Genomic DNA, 24372 nt, shown 5'->3' with positions numbered 1-24372 from the left:
AAGTCTCGCAAGAGAGGGGCTGCCCCCCCGCCCGCCGCCACCCATCTCCTCATGATGCACCCCTGAGGGGGAAAAAGGGAGAGACGGAGATGTGTCAGCTCATGCGCACGCCCTCTCTCACGGCGGAGGACCCTGAGCCGCTGCTTCCCTCCCGAGCTGGGCAAGCATGAAACCCAGGAAATTTAAGGGACATCATCAGTAAGGGACAGCAGCGGGACATGACACTGGGATAAAGGAGTTTCCCACCAAATAAGGGACGGTTGACAGCTATGCCTGTAACCAAACAGAAGCGAAATAGCCTGGAGGCCGAATCCAGCACAGAAAGAACAGCCTGTAACAATTCCCCTCCTCCTCCTCCTCCTCCTCCTCCTGCCTCAGCTCTGTCTCTGAGGCTGCTTTTAGTGCTCCCTCTCAGCATTAAGGATACTATTAGAAACCTCTGTAAAAAGAAGAAAAATCAATCTGTCGCGTCTTAAGATGGTTTCTTGCAGGGAAGGGCACCCATTAAGTCGTCATGAAATGTTCATGGACGTGTCAGGAGGATGATGATAAATGAATATCTTACTGTTGAATCATTGATGGCAACAGCCGAGAGGCAGGCCTCGTGGCCCGGAAGCTGGGCGATGGGTGTCAGCTGGTTCAGGTCCCAGATGATGCAAGATCTGTCGGCGGATCCGCTCACGATGATGCTGTAGGAGGTGGAGGCAGCCAAGCAGGTCACAGGCTGCGTGTGCCCGTACAAAGGCTGGGAGACGAAACAAGCAGAGAGAGACCACAACCAAGGGAGACACTAATTTAGTACCAAGCCACAAGGCATCCTTCAGTTTGCAAAGACAAATGGTCTGTTCCGCAGGGAGAGAGAACTCTTCAGCTGAGAACGGTCAGCATTCTTTAATGCAGGGAGCAGAGAAGCCGATGCAAAGCATTTCGGAGATTTGAGAAACAACCCCAGAGCAACTAGATACCCACCCCAGCAATTTCCCGAGAGGGATCAAGGCCATTCTAAGTGTGTTGCAAGAGAGAGCTCCTTGCCGCCGTCCTTAACTGGGAGACTTCTCCTAATTCGCAGCAAAATAATTTCCCCTGCCGTGTCAGTAATGAGACACGATATAAGCAGACACATACACCTGCCTGGCACCGCTACAATTCAGAGCGAGGGGTTTCTGTGTTTTGGGGGGGCTTTAAAATCATTCGATCAAGCATTCTCTTAGAACGACAGCACTACAAACACACCAGTAAACCCGACCTGCCTGTGATGCATGGAATAATGTGGAACAATGCTGTTAAATTAAACGCTGCAGGTGTTCAGTCTGTGGCTTCCATTGTGTTATGTACTGAGCTGAATCCTAGAACAATAGGATCCAGAATGAAACAGTCTGATTGGTCTGCAGGAGCCACCCAATCCAGCTCCAGGTGGAAGTGAATCAGCGACCTGATTGGCCTGCAGGAGCAGCCAATCAGGCACCAGGATGAAGTGACTCAGCAACCTGATTGGCCTGCAGGAGCAAGCAATCAGGTTTCTGGAGGAGGTGAATCTGCAACCTGATTGGCCTACAGGAACAGCCCGGAATTAGCCAATCATGCGGGGGCCATTGTGTAAATAATGCACCATATAGCTAGACGTTTTGGGGAAAGTTTCATTCATTGCTGCTATGAGCTGAATAAAGAGCATGAAATTCACACTCGACTCTGAGAATATTTCACATACTTATTCCATACTTTGGGCCAAATGACACCAGGCACCGAATTCTGTGCCGCTTCTCCCTTAGGGCTTAAAAAGAGGCAGCTGTTGAGGCTGCAGTCTGAAGGAGAAGACCTGAAGGAGAAGATAGAGTTGCCTGTACCAGCGGTCTCAACTGCTGAGCCATGGCTCCCAGGGGAACCTTGAACTATCGTCACAGGAGCCATGGGTGGGGAAATACCAGTTTTCCTCTACTTCAATTTCCTCTCTTCCATACTGCCACCTGCCTAGTCACCTGTATTTCCTTGAGGGTGAAATATTGACCACCTAGTGGGGGGAAAGCTCTGAAAAGTGATTCAAAGTGCACTTTGCATTTTCTTTTCGTTAGTATACTTTTTCAGATTATCTCATATTATTTATTTGTGTGTTGGCTTCTTATTTAATTTTATTATTATTATTATTTTGTTTTGACAAAGTAATAATCATAAACAAATAAGAATAAAAATGTGCACTTCACCACTGAGACCATCCCATTGTAACTATCCAACCTCCCAAAATGTCAACACCTCTTGCAATGGTTTGACCCCTTTCTGTTTTAACAGTACAAATTCTACAAACATCCTCCATATCTCCTCAAAATCATTTCTCCTGCATATTCCCCATCGTGCCTTAATGGCACATGTTAATTTATCATTAATAGTTATATCCCACACCCCTTTATATCATTATTTCATTTTATATTCTGCTTGCCCCTTCCATTTCCTAGCTATCATAATTTGTGCAGCTGTCAATAAATTTGTGAGCAAGTCTTTCATAGCCTGTAAACCTTCCACCCCATCATAAATTGATAATAATGCTACCTCTGGACTTTTGGTCAGCATGATGATGATGATGATGATGATGATTATCCTTTAATTTCATTTTCATTTTCCCCCTGACTTACAAAAACAGCATTAGCAGGGCAATGAATCACTCATAATTTTTATTTTTATTAAAGAAAAAAAAAGGCTTTGTCAAAGCCTGGAGAAGCACAAAGCATCATCACAGTTCGATGACATATTCCAGCTGGGCAAAAGCTCTTGAGGAAGGTGAAAGAGGGTCAGTGGTTTGGCCACATTTAACCCCTGGAACCCGGGTTCCCCACCAAGACCCAAAAGTGTGGATGGCAATCCAGGACTCTATCATTTTAGGCTTTCTACCATTTGTGCCCATCACCTCCTGGCAAATAGAAGGGGAAGAAATGGAGGCAGTGAGAGATTTGACTTTCTTGGGCTCCATGATCACTGCTGATGTTGACAGCAGTCACGAAATTAAAAGACGCCTGCTTCTTGGGAGAAAGGCGATGACAAACCTAGACAGCATCTTAAAAAGCAGAGACATCACCTTGCCAACAAAGGTCCATATAGTTAAAGCTATGGTTTTCCCAGTAGTGATGTATGGAAGTGAGAGCTGGACCATAAAGAAGGCTGATTGCCAAAGAATTGATGCTTTTGAATTCTGGTGCTGGAGGAGACTCTTGAGAGTCCCATGGACTGCAAGAAGATCAAACCTCTCCATTCTGAAGGAAATTAGCCCTGAGTGCTCACTGGAAGGACAGATCCTGAAGCTGAGGCTCCAGTACTTTGGCCACCTCTTGAGAAGAGAAGACTCCCTGGAAAAGACCCTGATGTTGGGAAAGATGGAGGGCACAAGGAGAAGGGGACGACAGAGGACGAGATGGTTGGACAGTGTTGGCGAAGCTACCAGCATGAGTCTGACCAAACTGCGGGAGGCAGTGGAAGACAGGAGTGCCTGGCGTGCTCTGGTCCATGGGGACACGAAGAGTCGGACACGACTAAACGACTAAACAACAACCACCATTTGTACAACAGTCCCACAAAGCCCTCCATTTTACAGCAACAAAAATGACAGGAGCAAGCAGAAGATATCCAAAATCCATCCCCAGAGATCTCCAAAACACTGCACTAGAAACAACCTTAAAACTCTCATACGCTTGATTTGACAGCTAATTTCATACCAAGACTCATTGAATAGCCAGGTCTCTTGTAGCACTGTACTGCAGAAAGACTGGAGCAAAAAGTATGTTATTTTAGAGTTATGGGTTTTCAATAATTCTGATTTCACATGTACGATGCACTTTGTGCAAACGAAGGGTTGGGGAACCTTTGCTGTTGAGTGTTTAAACACCTCATCACCCTCATTATTTTGTCAGTACAAATACCATATTTTTCGCTCCATAGGGCGAATCGGACCATAAGGCGCACCTAGTTTTTAGAGGGGGAAATCAAGGAAAAAAATCTTATTCCCCCCCCCCCCAGCCCAAAAGAGGCTGCGCGCAACCTCTCCCTGCCGGAGGGGTTGCGCGCAGCTATAGCACAAGCCAAGACAGTGAGCGGGATGGATCCCGCTCTCTGTTTTGGCTTCCCCTTTAGCCTCACGCAACCTCTCCCTGCCGGGAGAGGCTGTGCGGAGCTAAAGAAGCCATTGCCACGTGCAGCCTCTCCCTGCCGGAGGGGCTGCGTGCGGCTATCCCTGAAGCCTTCCGAGCGCAGCGCAAGTTCCTGCTGTGCTCCTCAGGCTTTGGGTTCCTTTTGCTGAAGCCGGGAGAGCAAGACTCTCCTGGCTTCAGCGAAAGGAACCTGAAGCCTCCAGAACGCAGCGGGAACTTGCGCTGCGTTCCAAAGTCCTTCAGGCAGCTATCCCTGATGCCTGGAGAGCGAGAGGGGTCAGTGCGCACTGACGCCTCTCGCTCTCCAGGCTTCAGCGAAAGCAACGGGAAGCCTCCGGAGCGCGGAGGGAGTGCTCCCTCTGCGCTTCAGAGGCTTCGCATTGCTATCACTGAAACCAAGGAGCCTGCATTCGCTCCATAGGACGCACACACATTTCCCCTCAATTTTTGGAGGGGAAAAAGTGCGTCCTATAGAGCGAAAAATACGGTACTTCATTGGAGAGGGGCAGTATCTCCTGCCTTCCCAAGTGTCAACGGATCTCTCACTCTATAACACCAAGTGCCCTTGAGCATAATCATTTTGCCTCCTGGAAATGTGAACTCGGATATCATACCTGCTTCAGGTTTAAGCAAGCATCTCCATCTCTAGCCACGGACAGCTCCCAGACGCACAACGCAGAGCTGCTTCCAGAGGTGATGAGTGTCGTTGGTGTGGGGCACACAGCACAGAGGCAAACCCCCCAATCAGCTGTGATTTCAAATGTGGTCACCTTCTACATACAAAGAGAGAGAAAAATACACATCCATGCAAGCAGGAACAAAGTAAAAGATCGACAAGCAAACAGCCCAGGAAATTCAGAAAGTAGGCCTGCATCAGCACTGACCCATTTAATATTATTTCCCCCTATTAGAATGATATTATGAATGTAAATAGTAGGACTAGTGCCAGATTTACGTATCAGCTAAACAAGCTATAGCTTTGGGCCCCACTGTCTTGACCCCCCCTCCCAAATATAGTAAAGGGACCCCTGACCATTAGGTCCAGTCGTGGCTGACTCTGGGGTTGCAGCGCTCATCTCACTTTATTGCCCGAGGGAGCCGGCGTGGCCAGCATGACTAAGCCGCTTCTGGCGAATCAGAGCAGCGCACGGAAATGCTGTTTACCTTCCCGCCAGAGTGGTACCTATTTATCTACTTGTACTTTGACGTGCTTTTGAACTGCTAGGTTGGCAGGAGCAGGGACTGAGCAATGGGAGCTCACCCCGTCGCGGGGATTTGAACCACCAACTTTCTGATCGGCAAGTCCTAGGCTCTGTGGTTTAACCCACAGCACCACCCGCGTCCCTAAATACTAAAGAGGCAGATTAGCAAAAGATAAATCAGTCAAGGCCAATGGGAGGGTAGATTAGAATATCTCAGTTGGCTGAAGAAATGTCCCTGGTAGGGGAGCCAATTTAACTTTTTGTGGGGTCAAGGGGGATGCCACAAACTGGGTGCCACTACTGGAAAGTCCCTAGTTCTGTGTTGAGAGGCGAATTGTCCCCTTGTGGACTCCCTCTGACAATGGTAGGTTCTGCTGGCTAATTATGATGGTGGCTACATAGCCTAGTAGTTACGATCTACCTGCCAGTTTGCTCCATCGTGGCACCAGTTAAGGGGCACGGTGTGTATTTAAAAGGGAGGGTGACTCCTGAACCCAACCAGCAAGCGATGGTTTCTGCCAGGGAGTTGGGGACTGTCTGAGGATTCTGAGCTCTAATGCCAACCCAGTTTACACAATATTCATTCCATGGGAATACCAGTAAATTTAATAGCATGGAATACAGATTCTAAAAATGCAATAGCAGCCCTGGTGTGATGTCAAGAAATGAGATAAGATTGTCAACTGAATACGATATTACGAAGGCATAGTTTTTGTCATTCAGTCCCGTTATTGGTGTCAGATGATCTGGAAGCAGATTCTACCAACTTATTCGATACACGTTGCCAGCCCATCTCTCATTGCTTGCAACTATTGGCCACATGACCACTCAAACAGCCCAAGGACATAATTTTGAATGTTTCTTGCAGCCATACTCAGAAACACGTTGCTGATTACCTTGTCTGACCCGGAAGCAGCTAGGCAGCAGGTGAAGTCATCGAAACCCCAGCAGAACACTTTATTCCACTGTGGTGGGATCAAAATTTTGTTTTTCCCCACGGCCAAAGTTCCCTTTTCAGTACATACAATGTGACCCACAGGTCCTTGAGGTGCCTCTGTATAGGGAAGGGGAAGAAGAAAAGGAAGTAACTCTTTTGACGCACCTGCCTTTAAAAGGAGAGAGGGAAATCCAACTGGCTCATTCCCAAAGGTCAAGAAGGGAATGGAAGATAAGGGAAGAGGGGAGATATTGGTTCTTCAAAGCCAGAATGAAGTAGTGAACTATAAATGCTCTTCTCTAGTTGGTACATTTGCCTGACTTACTGATGATAATAGGAGCTCTTCCCTAGCAGCTCCCTGCATCAGTTCGTTCTCTGGCTGATGGATGGAGCCAGTCAGGTCTTCCCTTTGCCATTATGCAATTCCTGGGAGACAGACAGTGGAGCCTCCCAGTCGCTTTTGGTCCCTTGGCCACTGGGCGGGTCCAGAGTTTTTAACTTTTAGATCTGCTCGTAGGGAACCTGATCCCATCGAACAAATGTGCATTGAGTCTCAGCAATGGCCATCATCAGGTGCTCTTCTACCCCACACCACCCCGCTCTAAAGTCCCCAAACAATCTGTACCTTTGACAGCAACTGATGAAGGCTTCAAATTACGCAAGTTGTTGAGTGTTGGAGGCAACTGACTAGCTGTTTGAGAGAAGAGTATGCTTTCTCTGCTCATTGAATGCTTCCCCAAGGTATTCCTGGCTGGGTGTGGTTTGCTGAAAAGCTGTGAAGAAGAAAAAGTAGCAAAAAAATACTTTTATTTTATTTTATTTTATTTTATTTTATTTTATTTTATCTTATCTTATCTTATCTTATCTTATCTTATCTTATCTTATCTTATCTTATCTTATCTTATCATACCCTGCCCGTCTGGCTGGGTTTCTCCAGCCTCTCTGGAAGGCTCCCAACAGAATATTAAAAACACGATAAAACATCAAACATTAAAAACTTCCCTAAGATGTCTTTTAAAAGTCAGGTAGTTGTTTATTTCCTTGACATCTGATGGGAGGGCATTCCACAGGGTGGGCACCACTACTGAGAAGGCCCTCTGCCTGGTTCCCTGTAACCTCACTTCTCGCAGGGAGGGAACCGCCAGAAGGCCCTTGGAGCTGAATGATGGGGGTGGAGATGCTCCTTCAGGGCTGAGGCCGTTTAGGGCTTTAAAGGTCAGCACCAACACTTTGAATTGTGCTCAGAAACATACTGGGAGCCAATGCAGGTCTTTCAGGACCAGTGTTATATGGTCTCGGCGGCTGCTCCCAGTCCCTAGTCTAGCTGCCACATTCTGGATTAGTTGTAGTTTCCGGGTCACCTTCAAAGGTAGCCCAACATAGAGCATGCTGCAGTAGTCCAAGTGGGAGATAACCAGAGTATGCACCACTCTGGTGAGACAGTCCACGGGCAGGTAGGATCTCAGCCTGCGTACCAGATGGAGCTGGTAGACAGCTGCCCTGGACACAGAATTGACCTGTGCCTTCATGGACAGCTGTGAGTCCAAAATGACTCTCAGGCTGCGCACTTGGTCCTTCAGGGGCACAGTTACCCCATTCGGGGCCAGGAAGTCCTCCACACCTGCCTGCCCCCTGTCCCCCCCCAAAACAGTATTTCTGTCTTGTCCAGATTCAACCTCAATCTGTTAGCCACCATCCATCCTCCAACCGCCTCTAGACACATTGCACAAATGTACCTATCTAAGTCAGCATATGCACACTCTATACAAATCATTGTCCTCTTTGGGTCTTATTTTCCAGGTGTGTGATGCCTTTTCTTCCTTTTGGCAATGTATAAGTAGCAATTGGGGGGGGGGGCTGTTCCCAAGTCTCAGGGCTGCTGAGAAAACAATGACGCTCTTCAACAGAGTTTTCCCCACTGTGGAAGGCGATATACAAAGCAAAGCCCTTCCGGATGACAAGGATGTGCAAACATGCGTCAGTACGCTCCAGCTTTCGTTGGCACTTTCTTCCGGTATTTTTGATTCTGTTGCAATTTTGCACAAGCCTTCCTTCTATTGCTTTCTCCTATGCACACAGTGCACAACAAATCTTATTAATATTCTGTCAGGTGCTATTAACTTGCGAAAGGCGGAATAAACGTGCCACGGGGAAGGAAGGAAGGAAAACATCCCGACTCTCGCCACTCAGAACAGGATTGCTTTTCATAGCTGAGTGCTTAGTCATAAAATGGGCCAGACCCCAAGACTGGATGCATGAAGCAAACACGTTTTCAAAATGATCAACAGAGGGCAGCTGAAGTCAAGACAGCCTTATAATGGAAAGGCTCAGTTTGACATATTCCTCCTTTCCTGTTTCTAATCTGTGTACCGCCCTATACCCACATGCCTCAGGGCGGTTCACAGCATAAAACCATAATATAAAAACTCAAAATACATAATAAAAACAAAAACAATAATTCCCTCCTCCCCAACGTGTTTTTAAAGGGCACCGGATGTCGATCAGTCAAAGGCTTAGTTAAAAAGGGACTGTTATTATGCTTCTCATCCTAAGAGTGTTTCCTTGGAAGCAGATTTTGCTGGTTTTCCATGGTGCGCAGTGGGAATTATTTCCGAATTAAGTGCGCTTTAGGATCTCATACCCTCTGCAGAACTGAATACCCTCTTGGTGATCATTAATGTGCAGTGGCAGCAACCATGCCCATCGTTTCAACACGGATGCTTCCATCCCTTTTCGTGATACTAATTTGCACCATGCCTTTAAATGGGAGGTACAGCCCCCTATCACAAAACCCCAGGACGGCCAGTCTCTGCCTGCAGCAGAAGCTCTGTAGAGAACGCTATCAGCAACTCCTTGCAGAGTCATCTCACTTTGAAAAAGGCTGGGGGAAAGGAGGGGGAAGGAAATGGGGTGGCTTTGTATTCCGTTGATAGCCTTTGCTGAGTGCTGTGATTCCCCCCCCCCATACAGATAAACCATTTAGATCAGCTTCAAACAGGACACAGGAATGATGCTTCCAAGTTATCAGCAACCACGAGAGATTCTAAGTGGGACAAGGGAGACCAGCTGCAGGCTGCTCAGAAATCAGAGCTCAGGGAGCTGCAAATGCTTGCGTCTATGTGCATTTCTGTTCCCAGTGCTGCTTTGCGCCAGCTGGTTGGGAATAAACAGATTGCAGTGGGGCTGCCCCCAATGAGGTAAATACCGTATTTTTCGCCCTATAGGATGCACCTTTTCCCCCTCCAAAAATGAAGGGGAAATCTGGGTGCATCCTATGGGGCGAATGCAGGCTTTTGCTGAAGCTTGGAGAGTGAGAGGAGTCGGTGCGCATCGACCGCTCTCGCTCTCCAGGCTTCAGGAACACATCCGCAGCCTAGGCAGCCCTGCAGGAGTTCCCGCAGGGCTCCCCATGCTGCGGATAGCAGCCTGACGCCCGGCACGAGAGGCGCCCTGAAGCAGAGCGCCCCTCGCGCCGGGCAGACATCGGCCAGCCCCACAAGCTCGGGGGACAGCAAGGAGGCGCAGCGCTGCCATCCCGCTGTTCCTCGACCTGGTTCGGTTTCCCCGACCTGGTTTTGGGGGGGAAATAAAGGGAAAAAAATTTTCCTTTATTTCCCCCCCCCAAAAAAACTAGGTGCGTCCTATGGGACGGAGCATCCTATGGGACGAAAAATACGGTATGTCAACTCTGATTGGAGAAACTGGGGACCAGCATCTCAGTATAGGCTCTTTAAGAATAGCAGTGGAAGGTTGAGAGTCAACAAGAGTCAACAAGATACACACACACACACACACACACACACACACACACACAAACACAACTTCATTCTGTGATGCAAGGCACCTCGCATGGCCAATCGTGCTGTGCGGTCTCTTTCTCTTAAAAAGTGTTATGTACTGAGCTGAATAGGATCCAAAATGCAACAGTCTGATTGGTCCTGGAACAATAGGATTCAGAATGCAGCAGTCTGATTGGTCCTAGAACAATGCAGCAGTATGATTGGTCTGCAGGAACCACCCAATCCAGCTCCAGATGGAAGTGAATCCACAACCTGATTGGCCTACAGGAGAATACCGGAATTAGCCAATCACGTGCAGCCCATTGTGTAAATAATGTATATAAAGCAGATACTTTGGGGGGAACATTCATTCCTCCTCACCACTATGAGCTGAATAAAGAACATGAAATCCACTCTTGACTCTGAGTATATTTCAAAAAGCCTCAAGCATACAGCATCCATGCAAAAGCTCTCAGCTAAAGTAGATATTCAATTCACTGTCTACCTGCTGAAGATGAAAGAAACAAATCAGGACTTTACTGGTAGATTGCCCTACTACCTAGAGCCCAGATGCATCCCCAAGTTAGATCATCACTGGCTGCTGATATCCTGCAAAATCCTGTAATTCTGCATCCCACTCAGGGTTCAAACTGGAGAAGGCTTTCGACTCTTGGTGACTCACTTCCCCCCCACATCTGCACTGTACCTGCTTCGGGATCTGTCCGAAGTTGCTGACAAACCCCAAGACGGTGTTTTTGATGAGTGGGTCGCTGATGCTGTCCGGGTGCACCTGATCTCCATAGAAATAGGGGTGGAAGACGTTCATAGCCTTCGCTGCAGCTGGGCCACGTTGCTTGTAGCCAAAGATCAGGTCTATCCAGTGGTGGATATGGTTGCTCACGTAATCGCACTCCAGTGCCTGAAACCCAATACTCACTGAGTTACCTTGTTACTGAGAACACCATCCTATATTTTGCCTTTGTGGGTAGGGTCCTTGTTACCAGAAGGCCCACATAGTAGTGTGGACTCTACCACTAATCCCTGAGTTAACCCTCAAGATGTACAAATTGCTTTGGTCTTCAATGGAAAACATGGAAGGGAAAGATACCATCTCTTGGGTCAAATGTAAAAGGTTCAAAGAGTACAGTGGTACCTCGGGTTAAGTACTTAATTCATTCCGGAGGTCCGTTCTTAACCTGAAACTGTTCTTAACCTGAAGCACCACTTTAGCTAATGGGGCCTCCTGCTGCTGCTGCGCTGCCGGAACACGATTTCTGTTCTCATCCTGAAGCAAAGTTCTTAACCTGAGGTAATATTTCTGGGTTAGCGGAGTCTGTAACCTGAAGTGTATGTAACCCGAGGTACCAATGTAGCTATAAACACATCAAAGTTTGGCTGAAATCTCTTGAGAATAAATGAAGCAAATATAAATCTGACCACCAAAGTTAGGGCTGAGGGAGTGCTGAGTGACTGTGAACAGTAGCCAGCAGACAAAGAAAAAAGGTAGCGTTAATATATATATATTTTCATGGATCCTCCCCATCACTACTCCTGGGCCAGAAAGCAAATTTAGCGGGCACCCAGTTTGACGTAAATACGTGGTGCTATTTTTGAGTGCCATCAGCACCCATAACTTCCAAACGGCATGCCTTGTCCTACTGACCTGTCTGTGCAAGCTGATAAACTTATGAGGGTTTCCTTCTGCCCAGGGTGGCAACAGCACATCACCCAGCGAGGTCCCATCTTGCAAGCTTCCTGTAAGCGACCAAAAAAACATTATTTGATAATAATAATAATAATATTGTTTTATTTATACCCCGCCCTTCCCAGCCAAGACCGGGCTCAGGGCAGCTAACAACCAATAATAAAAACAAGTTGATTAAAATACAATTTAAAAGATTAAGATACAACATTAAAACATTAGGGTGCTATCTCTTCATAAGAGGAGAAAGGAAAAAGAAGGAGGGGGAGGGAATCAAACTTATTCTAGGCCAAAGGCCAGGCGGAACAACTCTGTCTTACAGGCCCTGCGGAAAGAAATCAGATCCTGCAAGGCCCTGGTCTCATGAGGCAGAGCGTTCCACCAGGCCGGAGCCAGTGTTGAGAAGGCCCTGGCTCTGGTTGAGGCTAATCTAACTTCCTCTAGGGTGTTGCTATATATGGACCTTGAGGCTCTCCGTGGGGCATACCGGGAGAGGTGGTCCCGTAGGTACGAGGGTCCTAGGCTGTGAAGGGCTTTAAAGGTCAAAACCAGCACCTTAAATCTGACCCTGTACTCCACCGGGAGCCAGTGCCGCTGGAAAAGCACTGGGTGAATATCCTTCCATGGCAGAGACCCCATGAGGAGCCTCGCTGCAGTATTCTGCACCCGCTGGAGTTTCTGGGACAGCTTCAAGGGCAGCCCCGCGTAGAGTGAATTACAGTAGTCAAGCCTGGAGGTGACCGTCGCATGGATCACTGTGGCCAGATCGGGGTGGGAAAGGTAAGGGACCAAACTGCTTGATGCGGCAAAGGTGGAAAAATGTTGCATTGGCTGTTGCTGTAACCTGTGCCTCCATGGAAAGGGAGGAGTCAAGGATTTGAAGGGTTTGATTCCTGAATGTTGTTTAACCTTGTTTGAAGGCTGATCCACGTGAGCTCTCTCCTTTCCATGACATGTTGGAGAAGGCAGGTTTAGAGTTTTGACATTAAGCTGGGGAGAACCAGGTTTACATCTCCACTCAGATGACTGGCTAATCTTGGACAATGCTCTCTCTCTCTCGGCCTAACCTATCTCCCCTAGTTCTTGTTACAAGTCGAGTGCCTGCCCCTTTCTCTGCTGAGCAGAGTTCCAGGCACTCACCCAGGGTCTGTGGTCCTTTGGAGAATTGAGACGCAATGGAGACTGTCGTAGCTTTAAGAAATATGGTTGATTCACCTATTTACACCTTTAGTCTGCATGGAGACCTTACAGCATGGTCATTTTAAGAGGGGCTCATCTCCCATAGCAGTGCAGCCAAGAGTCCAAACCATCTCTCCAGCCAGCCTTCAGCCAGCCTGCCCAAGATGGATCCCGGTCTTTCTTCTTCTACCCAGAACACCCTGCTAAAAACTCTCTTTTCTTGTCACCTCACACCCAGTTACCCTGGCAGCCTTCCAAACCCACAGTCTCTGTTGACACCTCAGGACAAGGGGGAGGACAGTTCTCCTTATTCATAGCTGTCAACTTTTCCCTTTTTTTTAAGGGAAATTCTCTTATTCGAAATAGGATTCCTCGTAAGAAAGGGGAAAAGTTGACAGCTACGCCTTTATTGCCAACGGCTCTCAATAGCCCTGAATACCCAGGTCGTTTTGCATTGGCTAGCTCTGGAATTCCTCTACAGCTTGTATTTCCCCCTTCACATCCCAAATAATCAAAATGGTACCATTTATTAATTTCCAGGAGTTAGAGGGGTCCCCCAAAAGAAAATCTATAACATTATTATGTGCATAAGAAAGAGGCGGAAATCAGTAAGATAGAAATGATATACATAAATAACAATAGCAAAAAGATACAACGTTGAAATGTCAGTGCCACACAATTCATACATCTGGGGAACATAAACAGTTTGGAAATAATTGAGAATGCATTATATAAACAAGAAACAGACAGCCTAACAGCAGGAACGCAACAAGTGTGTAAATCAAATAATACACTGTTCAGTCTCACTGAAGAAACCATTCCAAAATGATAAATGATCTCAAAGAGAGATTCTTTGCTGATCATCCAAAGGTTGGACAACACATTTCATAGATCCTTACTCATGAACAGAAATTGATCTAGTTCAACTTGGGCAAGACACTATATTAACCATATTACGTTGTGTGCCTCCTTCCTTATTTTGTTTTAGTAATGAGAACTGTGTCAGTGATGCAATCATCTTGGAGGTGGGAGCAGGGCAGAGTGGGTGGGAATATTTCCTTTGATGCTGGGATTATATGCCAATGAATATTGCATGGACAGGCGGAGTCCCCAGATCCCGCGCCCCCCCCCCCCCCCGTCATGTGGAATAACAACTCAAGACAACGTGCTATGGGATTAAATTGGCCACAACTTTATTAAATTTCAAATGTGGGTAGACCTTGGCTCAGGCATTGGGCGTTCTCCCTCCCCAGTCCCCAGCCGGGGACCTAGGGAGCTTCAGGGTTATCCAGTGGGGGGGGGATGGGCCGGCTCTGGAGAACATATGTTCAAGCAGAGATAGCCGCCCCCGTTACGCCGCCGCCGAAGGGGAGAGCAATGACGACCTTTCGGCATACAGTCAAAACCTCCCCTCAGAAAACCCCTTTAATGGGGAACCCTGGTATCACCGCCGCAAAGAGGAAGATGGACTAAAGGATTCCGCCCAAGGCCTGATACCACCAAAGTTGTGACGTTTTGCTACAGGAAAGGCGAAACCTGCCAATACAGGGAAATTCCTTTCCGGCCCTTTAACAGTGACCTTGACGTAGCAGCGCCTGCATACCTGTGAAGAAAAGGTTAACCTGCAAAATAAGACATTAACTGAGGGTGGGTAGGGGGGGAGAAGCTCTGGAGCCAAGTGAGGATTCCCAGGTAAGATCCTCCCTCTGTTGTGTGGGCAGGTAATCCCTCCCCTACCTGGCCTGGTCTCCTTGGCAACGCTTCCCCCAGGCGGGATTGGACAACTGACTGAGGTAGGCGGAGACCTCCAGGTATCCCACCTGAGGGAAGGCAAAGCCAAGCCTATGCTGTTGGAGCCGCTCCAGATCTAGGGGCTGCGCGCGTCCACGCAAAGGGCGCCCCCCGTTTTAGGCGGGGAGAGGTCATTACCTCCTAAGACTTCTGACTGCATGGAGTCTGGGCTCCTCCCTGCAGCTCTGCACCTCCGATTAAAAAATGCACATCTGAGCACAGATTTGTGGTTGTCTAGATGTCAAAAGGTGCAGGAAAATATGCATTCCAATGGGCATCCTGGCAGGGCCATAACATTTTGGGGGCACATTGTTCTCATTGCACATTGGGGTGCAAACAACTGCAGTGCAGAGCTCCTTGGGTGAGTCAGGACCCAGAATGCGCAAGGTTCAAAAATGCACAGGGAGCCTTCATGAATGCAAGCCGTCTGCTGGAGACGTTTGCCCAGTGGTGTAGCGTCTGTTGCCAGTGACCGGGGCAGGTAGGTGTGCACACACACCCGGGGGTATGCTGGCAGGTTACCCACCCCACCCCCCACTGGAGCAAAGTGCCACCATACAGGGGAGAGCCCGGCCAGCCAAAGTGCCCCTTTGTAGGCAGATTCCCCCCCGCCCCTCAGTGTGGTGACACCTGTGGAGGGGAACGCAATCCCAGGCTGAGCTGGGGGTGCCTGGTTTGCTCCTCCTAAAAATTTTGCTTCTGGGGCTGCAGCACCCCTGGCACACACACCCCCAAATGCTACACCCATGCGTTCATCTTTCAGTGTGTGGTGGGCAGTGAGACCAGCCATAAGCACATGACACAGGGGGCAAAGTTTTTTAAAACTCTAATTTGTTTACATGGCACTATACCATGGGTAGGGTGGCACTGTGGGTTAAACCACAGAGCTTAGGACTTGCTGATCAGAAGGTCGGCGGTTCAAATCCCTGCGATGGGGTGAGCTCCCGTTGCTCAGTCCCTGCTCCTGCCAACCTAGCAGTTTGAAAGCACGTCAAAGTGCAAGTAGATAAATAGGTACCACTCCGGCGGGAAGGTAAACGGCGTTTCCGTGTCCTGCTCTGGTTCGCCAGAAGCGGTTTAGTCATGTTGGCCACATGACCCGGAAGCTGTACGCTGGTTCCCTCGGCCAGTAAAGCGAGATGAGTGCTGCAACCCCAGAGACGGTCACAACTGGACCTAATGGTCAGGGGTCCCTTTACCTTTATACCATGGGTAGGCAAACTAAGGCCTAGGGGCCGGATCCGGCTCTATTGCCTTCTAAACCGGCCTGCAGATGGTCCTGGAATCAGCATGTTTTTACATGAGTAGAATGTGCCCTTTTATTTAAAATGCATCTCTGGGTTATTTGTGGGGCATAGGAATTCATTCACTCCCCCCCCCCCAAATTAAACTCTGGCCCCCCACAATGTCTGAGGGACAGTGGACTGGCCCCCTGCTGAAAAAGTTTGCTGGCCCCTGCACTATACTATCACCACGTCCGTTCTGCGATTCATGACACGCTAGTCAAGAAAAAATCCTGCAACTAGACGTGGGGTGTGAGTGGGGCGAAATGTTGCCAAGAGAGTAAGTCGTCTGGGTTGCAAGCAGACATGAAAAGACAGTGAGAATATGAAAGGCCTTTCCCAGGCCCGACAGCACATTTTGACTTCCTCAAAGTTACTTTTGCTCCCAAATTATTTGCAGGCGAAAATTCAGCAGCGCTTAAATACTTACCGAGTGCAAACTGGTTGCAGTTTGTTAAGAATTCGGGGAGGTAAAAAAACTCAGGGATGAGCTCCCTCACGTCCGTCATGTTATCTCTTGAGGCCGAGTCCCAGGTGCTCTTCATGCTATGGAACATTCTCTCGGCAACATCAAAACCGCCTCCCTTGGTTGGTGGGATGAAAGAGAGAGGGGCAGGGAAAGTTGCAAGGTTGAATTAGTTTCCTGCCCTCTTTGAAAATGTGTGTTGCCTACAGGGGTTGATGATCACTGGCTGAGAAACTCTCGTTTCTTTGGACAGGGAAAGATGGTGCCACCAGCTGGTGCCACCCACAAACCTGATGACTGGCACACTACTCAAATTACAGACCCTCCAAGTGTCCCTATTTTCCAGGGACAGCCCTGGATTTACAGAAGCTGCCCCGGTTTCTGGTTAGATCCTGGAATGTCCCGCTTTTAATCCCTACTTTCATCAGAGGAATGTCGGAGGGTATGGAACAGGATGTCCCTATTTACATGGGAGAAATGTTGGAGGGTATGAAATCATAGGGGGGACCAGGGCCTTTTCAGTGATGGCTCTGACCTGGTGGAATACTCTGTCCCATGAGACTGGGGCCCTTCAGGATTTAACCCCCTCCCGTCGGGCCTGTAAGACAGAGCTATTCCGCCTGGCCTTTAATTTGAATCCAGCCTGATCTTCTATTTCCCTTCTCTTCCCTCCCCCTCCCCTTTTATGAAGATTACCCGCTCTGAGACCCCATAGCTAATTCTCCCCTGACCTCCTCACTGGCCCAAGTAGGACCAATTCAGCCAGCCAGCCCTGGTGATTATCTAATGCTTATTAGATGTATTTCCCCTAAATTGATTTCTGAACTTTGAATTTTATTGCTATTCATGTTTTTATACTGTATTTTATGCTGCTTTTACAATTGTTTCAAATTTGTTGTTAGCCGCCCTGAGCCCGGTTTTTGAACCGGGAAGGGTGGGGTATACATTAAAAATTATTTATTATTATTATTATTATCGAAATGGAAAAGTCCTCCTGACTTTGCACCAGTTGTAACCTCTGAAGTCATTTTAAAACAGTGGGAAGGGAGACGTCACAAAAGGTAAGAGGGGAGTAAAGGTAAAGGGACCCCTGACCATTAGGTCCAGTCGTGACCGACTCTGGGGTTGCAGCGCTCATCTCGCTTTATTGGCCGAGGGAGCCGGCGTACAGCTTCCGGGTCATGTGGTCAGCATGACTAAGCTGCTTCTGGTGAACCAGAGCAGCACATGGAAACGCCGTTTACCTTCCCGCAGGAGCGGTCCCTATTTATCTACTTGCACTTTGACGTGCTTTCGAACTTCTAGGTTGGCAGGAGCTGGGACAGAGCAACGGGAGCTCACCCCGTTGCGGGGATTCGAACCGCCGACCTTCTGATCGGCAAGCCCTAGGCTCTGTGGTTTAACCCACAGTGCCACCCCTGTAATTCAAGCACCGGGCTCGGCTGGGCTGCCCAGGTCAGATTTTGTACTTAATCGCAGGGAGTGATGTCTGCTGTGTGTCCTCTCAGTGCGAAACACAAGAAGCCTTACTTTCAAGGTCACCGCGAAGTTAATCATTAACAGACATCAACCCTCAGAGTCAAATTTCAGTGGAAAACTGAAGCATATTAGGAGACAGGCAGACCATATTTAGAAACCAGAAGCTAACAAGTTTCTCCTTGAAGTCTCTTTTCGAAGCGTGTATCTCATCTGCATACACACGGCTGTGCCTAGACTGACACTTCTTCATCTGCTTTTACAGCTTTTATGAAAGGTGATGGTAATCTCCAGAGAAACAATGTGATTCGTAATAAAAAGGTTACCTGTATTAAATAAAAATAATATCTACATAGGAAATGTTGTTAGTGCCGCAAATCTGGTTAAAGATATTACCATCTAGAAAAATGTAATTTTTTTGCAGCTGTCTAATGCATTTTGGAGGAAGTAATATCTTTTTAAACATAAGCCTGTATTATTTATAAAGAAAGCAATAACTGATTTGCAGTATTTCTTATATTAATAAATGTATTTGCATATATTTATATCAGAATTAGTCGGCTCTCCTCCTCTCAGAATGCAGAAAGGAAGAACGGGAGAAAGCCCCAAACAACTTTATGAGCTGTTAGCAAAAACAAGACCTCAAAAACCCCTCCTGCCTCTTCTCTCCTCAATTCAAGACATGTGAATTCAGGGCTCTTCTAGCCTGCAGCCATTGTGTGGACAGGCAGAGTCCCCCGGATCCCGGCCCCCCCCCCCGTCATGTGGAATAACGACTTAAGACAACGTGCTATGGATTAAATTGGCTACAACTTTATTATATTTCAGATGTGGGTAGACCTTGGCTCAGGCATTGGGCGTTCTCCCTCCCCAGTCCCCAGCCGGGGACCTAGGGAGCTTCAGGGTTATCCAGTGTGTGTGTGGGGGGGGATGGGCCGGCTCTGGAGAACAAATGTTCAAGCAGAGATAGCCGCCCCCGTTACGCCGCTGCCGCAGGGGAGAGCAATGACGACCTCTCGGCGTACGGTCAAAGCCTCCCCTCAGAAACCCCTTTAACGGGGAACCCTGGTATCGCCGCCGCAAAGAGGAAGATGGACTGAAGGATTCCGCCCAAGGCCTGATACTGCCAAAGTTGTGACGTTTTGCTACGGGAAAGGCGAAACCTGCCAATGCAGGGGAATTCCTTTCCGGTCCTTTAACAGCAACCTTGACGTAGCAGCGCCCGCATACCTGTGAAGAAAAGGTTAACCTGCAAAATAAGACTTAACTGAGGGTGGGTAGGGTGGGAGCAGCTCTGGAGCCAAGTGAGGATTCCCAGGTAAGATCCTCCCTCTATTGTGTGGGCAGGTAATCCCTCCCCTACCTGGCCTGGTCTCCTTGGCAACGCTTCCCCCAGGCGGGATTGGACAACTGACTGAGGTAGGCGGAGACCTCCAGGTATCCCACCTGGGGGAAGGCGAAGCCAAGCCTGTGCTGATGGAGCACAGGGTCCAGGGGCTGTGCACGTCCATGCAAAGGGCGCCCCCCATTTAATGCAGGGAGCGGTCATTACTTATTTTAGGAGGAATGGCTGCAAAACATTCAGACTCTGGGCTAAAGTGGCTGGCAGGCACATTTGCATTCCCAGACTTGGATAAGCCGCCCTCTTCAACCCTCTGCAACTCAGGAATCTTTTGCCCAACGTGGGGCTCAAACCCACAACATATGAGTCATATAGCTCTGCTAACTATCATAGCTACTATCCCAGTTCATCTGAGCCTGGCGTGGATTCGAATCCAAGGGCTTTGAAAGGCCACCCTGAACCCTTCTAACCCCTGAACGTCGAAATCAGATCTCTCTGGAAAGAAATAAACCCCTGCAATGCCCCTGAGGGAAGCTGCTTTACTCCATTAGCCTGCGGCAGGTGGGGGGGAAGGGGCAATGTTGGGCAGGGGGTAAAATCAGGTGGTGAAGGAAGAAGGAGCAGGGCCCCCTTACTCCACCCCAATTTTGCCTGCACACTGGTTGAGGGGTGGGGTTCTGTCCCTGAAATATACTCGGAGTCGAGTGTGGATTTCATGTTCTTTATTCAGCTCATAGTAGTGAGGAATTCAAGTTCCCCCGAAATGTCTGCTTTATATATTATTTACACAATGGGCGCCATGTGATTGGCTAATTCCGGGATTCTCCTGTAGGCCAATCAGGTTGCGGCTTCACTTCCACCTGGAGTTGGATTGGGTGCCTCCTGTGGACCAATCAGACCACTGCATTCTGAATCCTATTGTTCTAGGACCAATCAGACTGATGCAATTTGGATCCTATTCAACTCAGTACATAACAGTCCCATACAAAGTAAAGAAGGTGCTTTGCTTTATTACTCTTGCATGAATGCAAAAGCAAAACCCATAGAAGCAAAATTGGGGGAGCAGAGACTTTTGGAAATCAGCAAGGGTCAAACCTCCTCCCTCACCCTCTGATTCTGCTCTTGTAGGGCTTTTTTTTAATATATATATATAAGGTTAGCAGGGAGAGAACTCAGTTAAATTCTGTTATATTGCCTGAGAAGGAGTATGTGGGATGTGATACGTAACTAGCAGTCAAGTACAACATTCCTTGTTTTCCTAGAGCAGACATGAGGGGGAATGTTTAGTCCAGCCAGTCGAAAACTCTTGTTTCCTCCTAGCTGGGACATACCTCCTTTGCATGTGTCTAGAGATGGATATGACCTTACTGATAAGCAAAAATTAATTGCTTTTCAAAGTCACATGTACTAATATTACTGGTTTAGAATTAAACTCTTTACTTATTTTATTGTTTACTTTACTTACTTTATCATTTATACGCCGCCCATCTGATTGGGTTGTCCCAGCCGCTCTGGGTAGCTCCCCACAAAATATTAAAAACATCAACCATTAAAAACTTCCCAAATCGGTCTTTACAGCTACAGCAACCTTCCAACAGTTTGAACTGAGCCTCAACAGAATACTCCTTCATTGTCTCCCCAGACAGACAGGTGCCAACAACAGTAGCATGCCCCAAGATTTTCCAGTTTGCTACACCTGTGGGACTCTTGGCAACCCTCCACAAACACACAATTGCTGTCAGAGTTGACCGCCTACCTGCAATGAGCAGAAGATCTGGTTGAATGGCTCCATGCGAACCAGGTAGGAGGCCACAATAATTGCTGACGAGTAGTGGGTGCAGTAATGGCACTGGGCTGAGAGGTTACCTGCAAATGTGGACCCATTAGCTGTTTTGCAAACTACAATTACCACATGCGACTTTCAAAGGCCTGCCATACCTTGACTGGCCAGATCCCAATTGCACCAGCTCTCTAGGAGCTAAAGGCAGTCATAAGCTTGAGCACAGGACACCCCAAAGTCTTCCCTTAAAAAATATATACAGTAGTACCTCGGGTTAAGAACTTAATTCGTTCTGGAGGTCCATTCTTAACCTGAAACTGTTCTTAACTTGAGGTAGCACTTTAGCTAATGGGGCCTTCTTGCTGCTGCTGCTGCAGCACCACCACCGCGTGATTTCTGTTCTCATCCTGAAGCAAAGTTCTTAACCCGAGGTACTATTTCTGGGTTAGCGGAGTCTGTAACCCGAAGCGTCTGTAACCCGAGGTACCACTGTATTTGCCTTTCATAAGCTTGGGAATATCTGCTAGCTAGTGAAAGACGGGTTATAAATTTCAGAAGTCAATAAGTTTAAAGAAATACCCGGGAGGAAGAACCGTGATCCAAAGTGTACCCCACATTTAGGAATGGCAAAGGGGTTGCAGGGCCAGCTGCAACATCCTCCATTTACATTAGGAACTGGCTGGATGAGGAAGAGTGGTGTGAGCCTCCTGCCCAAAGGCCCTCAGGGAGGGCACAGACGGAGATGACTTAGATCCTGGATCCTGGTTGTGGGCATGGCTGTCTTAAGCATATGTGACGCTGGAGTGCAAAAATCCACCCGGTGGCCCCCCCCCCAGGTTGCCCAGAGTTGTCAACCTTTTTTTTAGGGGAGTTATGTATTGAAGTATTGTGTATATAGTTTTCACTCAGGTCCACATAAGTTAATTTAGACGGGAAACCCTGGGCTGTTGTTGTTGCAATGTTGACAGCCGGCTGCCTATAAAAGCGGGCCGGCTGAGCTGTTTGCTGTTCAGTTCAGTTCCAGCTTACTTATAAAGAACTGCTTGGAGAAATCTCTGTGTGGTCTGCTGTGTCCACCCACTACTTAATAGTTGAGGTGCACAGGCAGGGCAGAGCAGGGCACAAAGGTCCAACGCCAATCCCAGCAGGCTTGCTCGCCCCTGAACTTGTGGCGCAGAGCCGCCCACAGCAGAAGAGCCCGCTGTGGCACTCCGGCGGGTGGGCTCTTCCCCAGGCTCCAACTCTCGGACCCCGGACTCTCAGCCTGGTGTCCCTGAGAGCCCGGTGCCCGGGTGCCCTGCACCTCTAACATCTATGATTAAGATGGCCCTGGTGGTGGAATACTGAAGAGCAGTCTGCTGAAGAGACAAGCCAGGAGGTGCTGAAGAGACAAGCCAGGAGGTGCTAGAAGCAGGAGGGTTGAGTGGTCAAGGGAGGGAGGTCAGGAGAAGGAGGGCCTTAGAGCTTAGAGGCTGAGAGCCACAGATTAATTGCAGACTTAAATAGAGAGGAGTCAGAGGTTGGCCCTTTTCACAGCAGCAGGACAGTTCCACTCCTGATTTGCTGCCCCCTTGATGACACCCCGATAGAGGAGAGTCCTGCATGTTGCTGAGGAATGGGCCAGACAGGCCCAGAGGAGTAGCCCAGCCCCTTGACGCAGTCTTCGTCTACTTGGTAGGGATCCAGAGAAAAGGCTAGAGAGGGAAGAGTGGAGCTAGTGGTCAATTTCAGCAACATCTTAGCTGGATTATGGTGAACCAGAGGACTCTACTGTGTTGTTATTTTCTGTTAATAAAGAGCTAATTGCCTCCTGTGTGTGTGCCTGCCCTGTGGATAACCTGGCTCCTTGACAGCTCCTTGACAACTTATTGCCTAGTTCAGGGGTTAGCAACCTTTTTCAGCCATGGGCCAGTCCACCGTCCCTCAGACCATGTGGTGGGTCGGATTATATTTGGGGGGGGGAATGAACGAATTCCTGTGCCCCACAAATAACCCATTGATGCATTTTAAATAAAAGGACATTCTACTCATGTAAAAACACGCTGATTCCTGGAGCATCCACGGGCCGGATTTAGAAGGCGATTGGGCCACATCTGGCTCCCGGGCCTTAGGTTGCCTACCCCTGGCCTAGTTATTGCTGGTGCAGTACCACATCATAACCACATTATACAGTATAAAGTTGGGAAGAAACAGGAGTTAATTTATAATTATAATTTATACTCCTGGTTCTTCCCAACATATACAGAAAGCGGGGGGTAGAAATGGGACAAATACCTTCGCTCTTCTCTACTTCTTCGTAACGCTGGAGAAATTTCCTTTTCCTCTCTCTGGTTTGCGCCCCCATGGGCTTGGCAAAGTCGCGAAAGACGCTGGGATTGGTGAGATCCAGAGTCTGGCATGTAAACACAAATAGATCTTTCTCGCACAGGCAAAACACAGCGAGGGGGCAACTCTAATCCCCGACAAAGAAGCCCAACAGCAAAACACCCAAAATGCCCCCCACTCCGCCTACGAAAGAATGGTAGGCTTGGCAGAATGAAGACTCACCTTGATCTCAGTTTCAACCACAAAGTGGGAAACTGTTTTAACTGCTGTAACAAGAGTGTCTCCGGATCTTATCAAAATAAAAAAATTCCTTCCAGTAGCACCTTAAAGACCAACTAAGTTAGTTCTTGGTATGAGCTTTCGTGTGCATGCACACTTCTTCAGATACACTGAAACAGAAGTCACCAGACCCTTCTATATAGTGAGAAGGTGGGGAGGGGTATTACTCAGAAGGGTGGTGGGATTGGGTGATTGGCAGATAGCTGTGATGAGCCTGTTGACGACTCTTAACGACTGCAATAGGTCTTACAGGAAAAAGCAAGGGGTGAGAAGGTGAAAAATGGCTTTGTCATGTATAATGAGATAAGAATCCAATGTCTTTGTTCAGACCAGGTCTCTCCATGGTTTTAAGTTTGGTAATAAGTTGCAATTCAACTTCTCACCCCTTGCTTTTTCCTGTAAGACCTATTGCAGTCGTTAAGAGTCGTCAACACCCTTCTGAGTAATACCCCTCCCCACCTTCTCACTATATAGAAGGGTCTGGTGACTTCTGTTTCAGTGTATCTGAAGAAGTGTGCATGCACACGAAAGCTCATACCAAGAACTAACTTAGTTGGTCTTTAAGGTGCTACTGGAAGGAATTTTTTAATTTTGTTTTGACTATGGCAGACCAACACGGCTACCTATCTGTATCCGGATCATATATTGAGGCTCATCCAAAATAATATTTAGAATATACTGGACCCCATTATGTTGTTTTG

General features: G+C 48.0%; 1 protein-coding gene across 1 annotated transcript in view; it reads right to left on the bottom strand.

Moving 5' to 3' along the window:
- The window catches only part of WDFY4 (WDFY family member 4), a 207015-nt gene that overhangs the window by 12919 nt on the left and 169724 nt on the right, over positions 1-24372 (bottom strand). Inside the window, exons 50-58 of the mRNA XM_079978572.1 lie at positions 23342-23459; positions 21044-21153; positions 16434-16587; positions 11712-11803; positions 10755-10967; positions 6895-7042; positions 6229-6386; positions 4745-4903; positions 566-745 (exon numbers count right to left, since the gene is read on the bottom strand). Of these exons, the coding sequence (XP_079834698.1) occupies positions 566-745; positions 4745-4903; positions 6229-6386; positions 6895-7042; positions 10755-10967; positions 11712-11803; positions 16434-16587; positions 21044-21153; positions 23342-23459 (1332 nt within the window). The remainder of the gene's footprint in view (positions 1-565; positions 746-4744; positions 4904-6228; positions 6387-6894; positions 7043-10754; positions 10968-11711; positions 11804-16433; positions 16588-21043; positions 21154-23341; positions 23460-24372) is intronic.

Source organism: Podarcis cretensis (genome assembly GCF_951804945.1).
Source record: "Podarcis cretensis genome assembly, chromosome: 5".
NCBI classification, from domain to species: Eukaryota; Metazoa; Chordata; class Lepidosauria; order Squamata; family Lacertidae; genus Podarcis; species Podarcis cretensis.
This window is presented reverse-complemented; position numbering and strand designations above follow the sequence as displayed.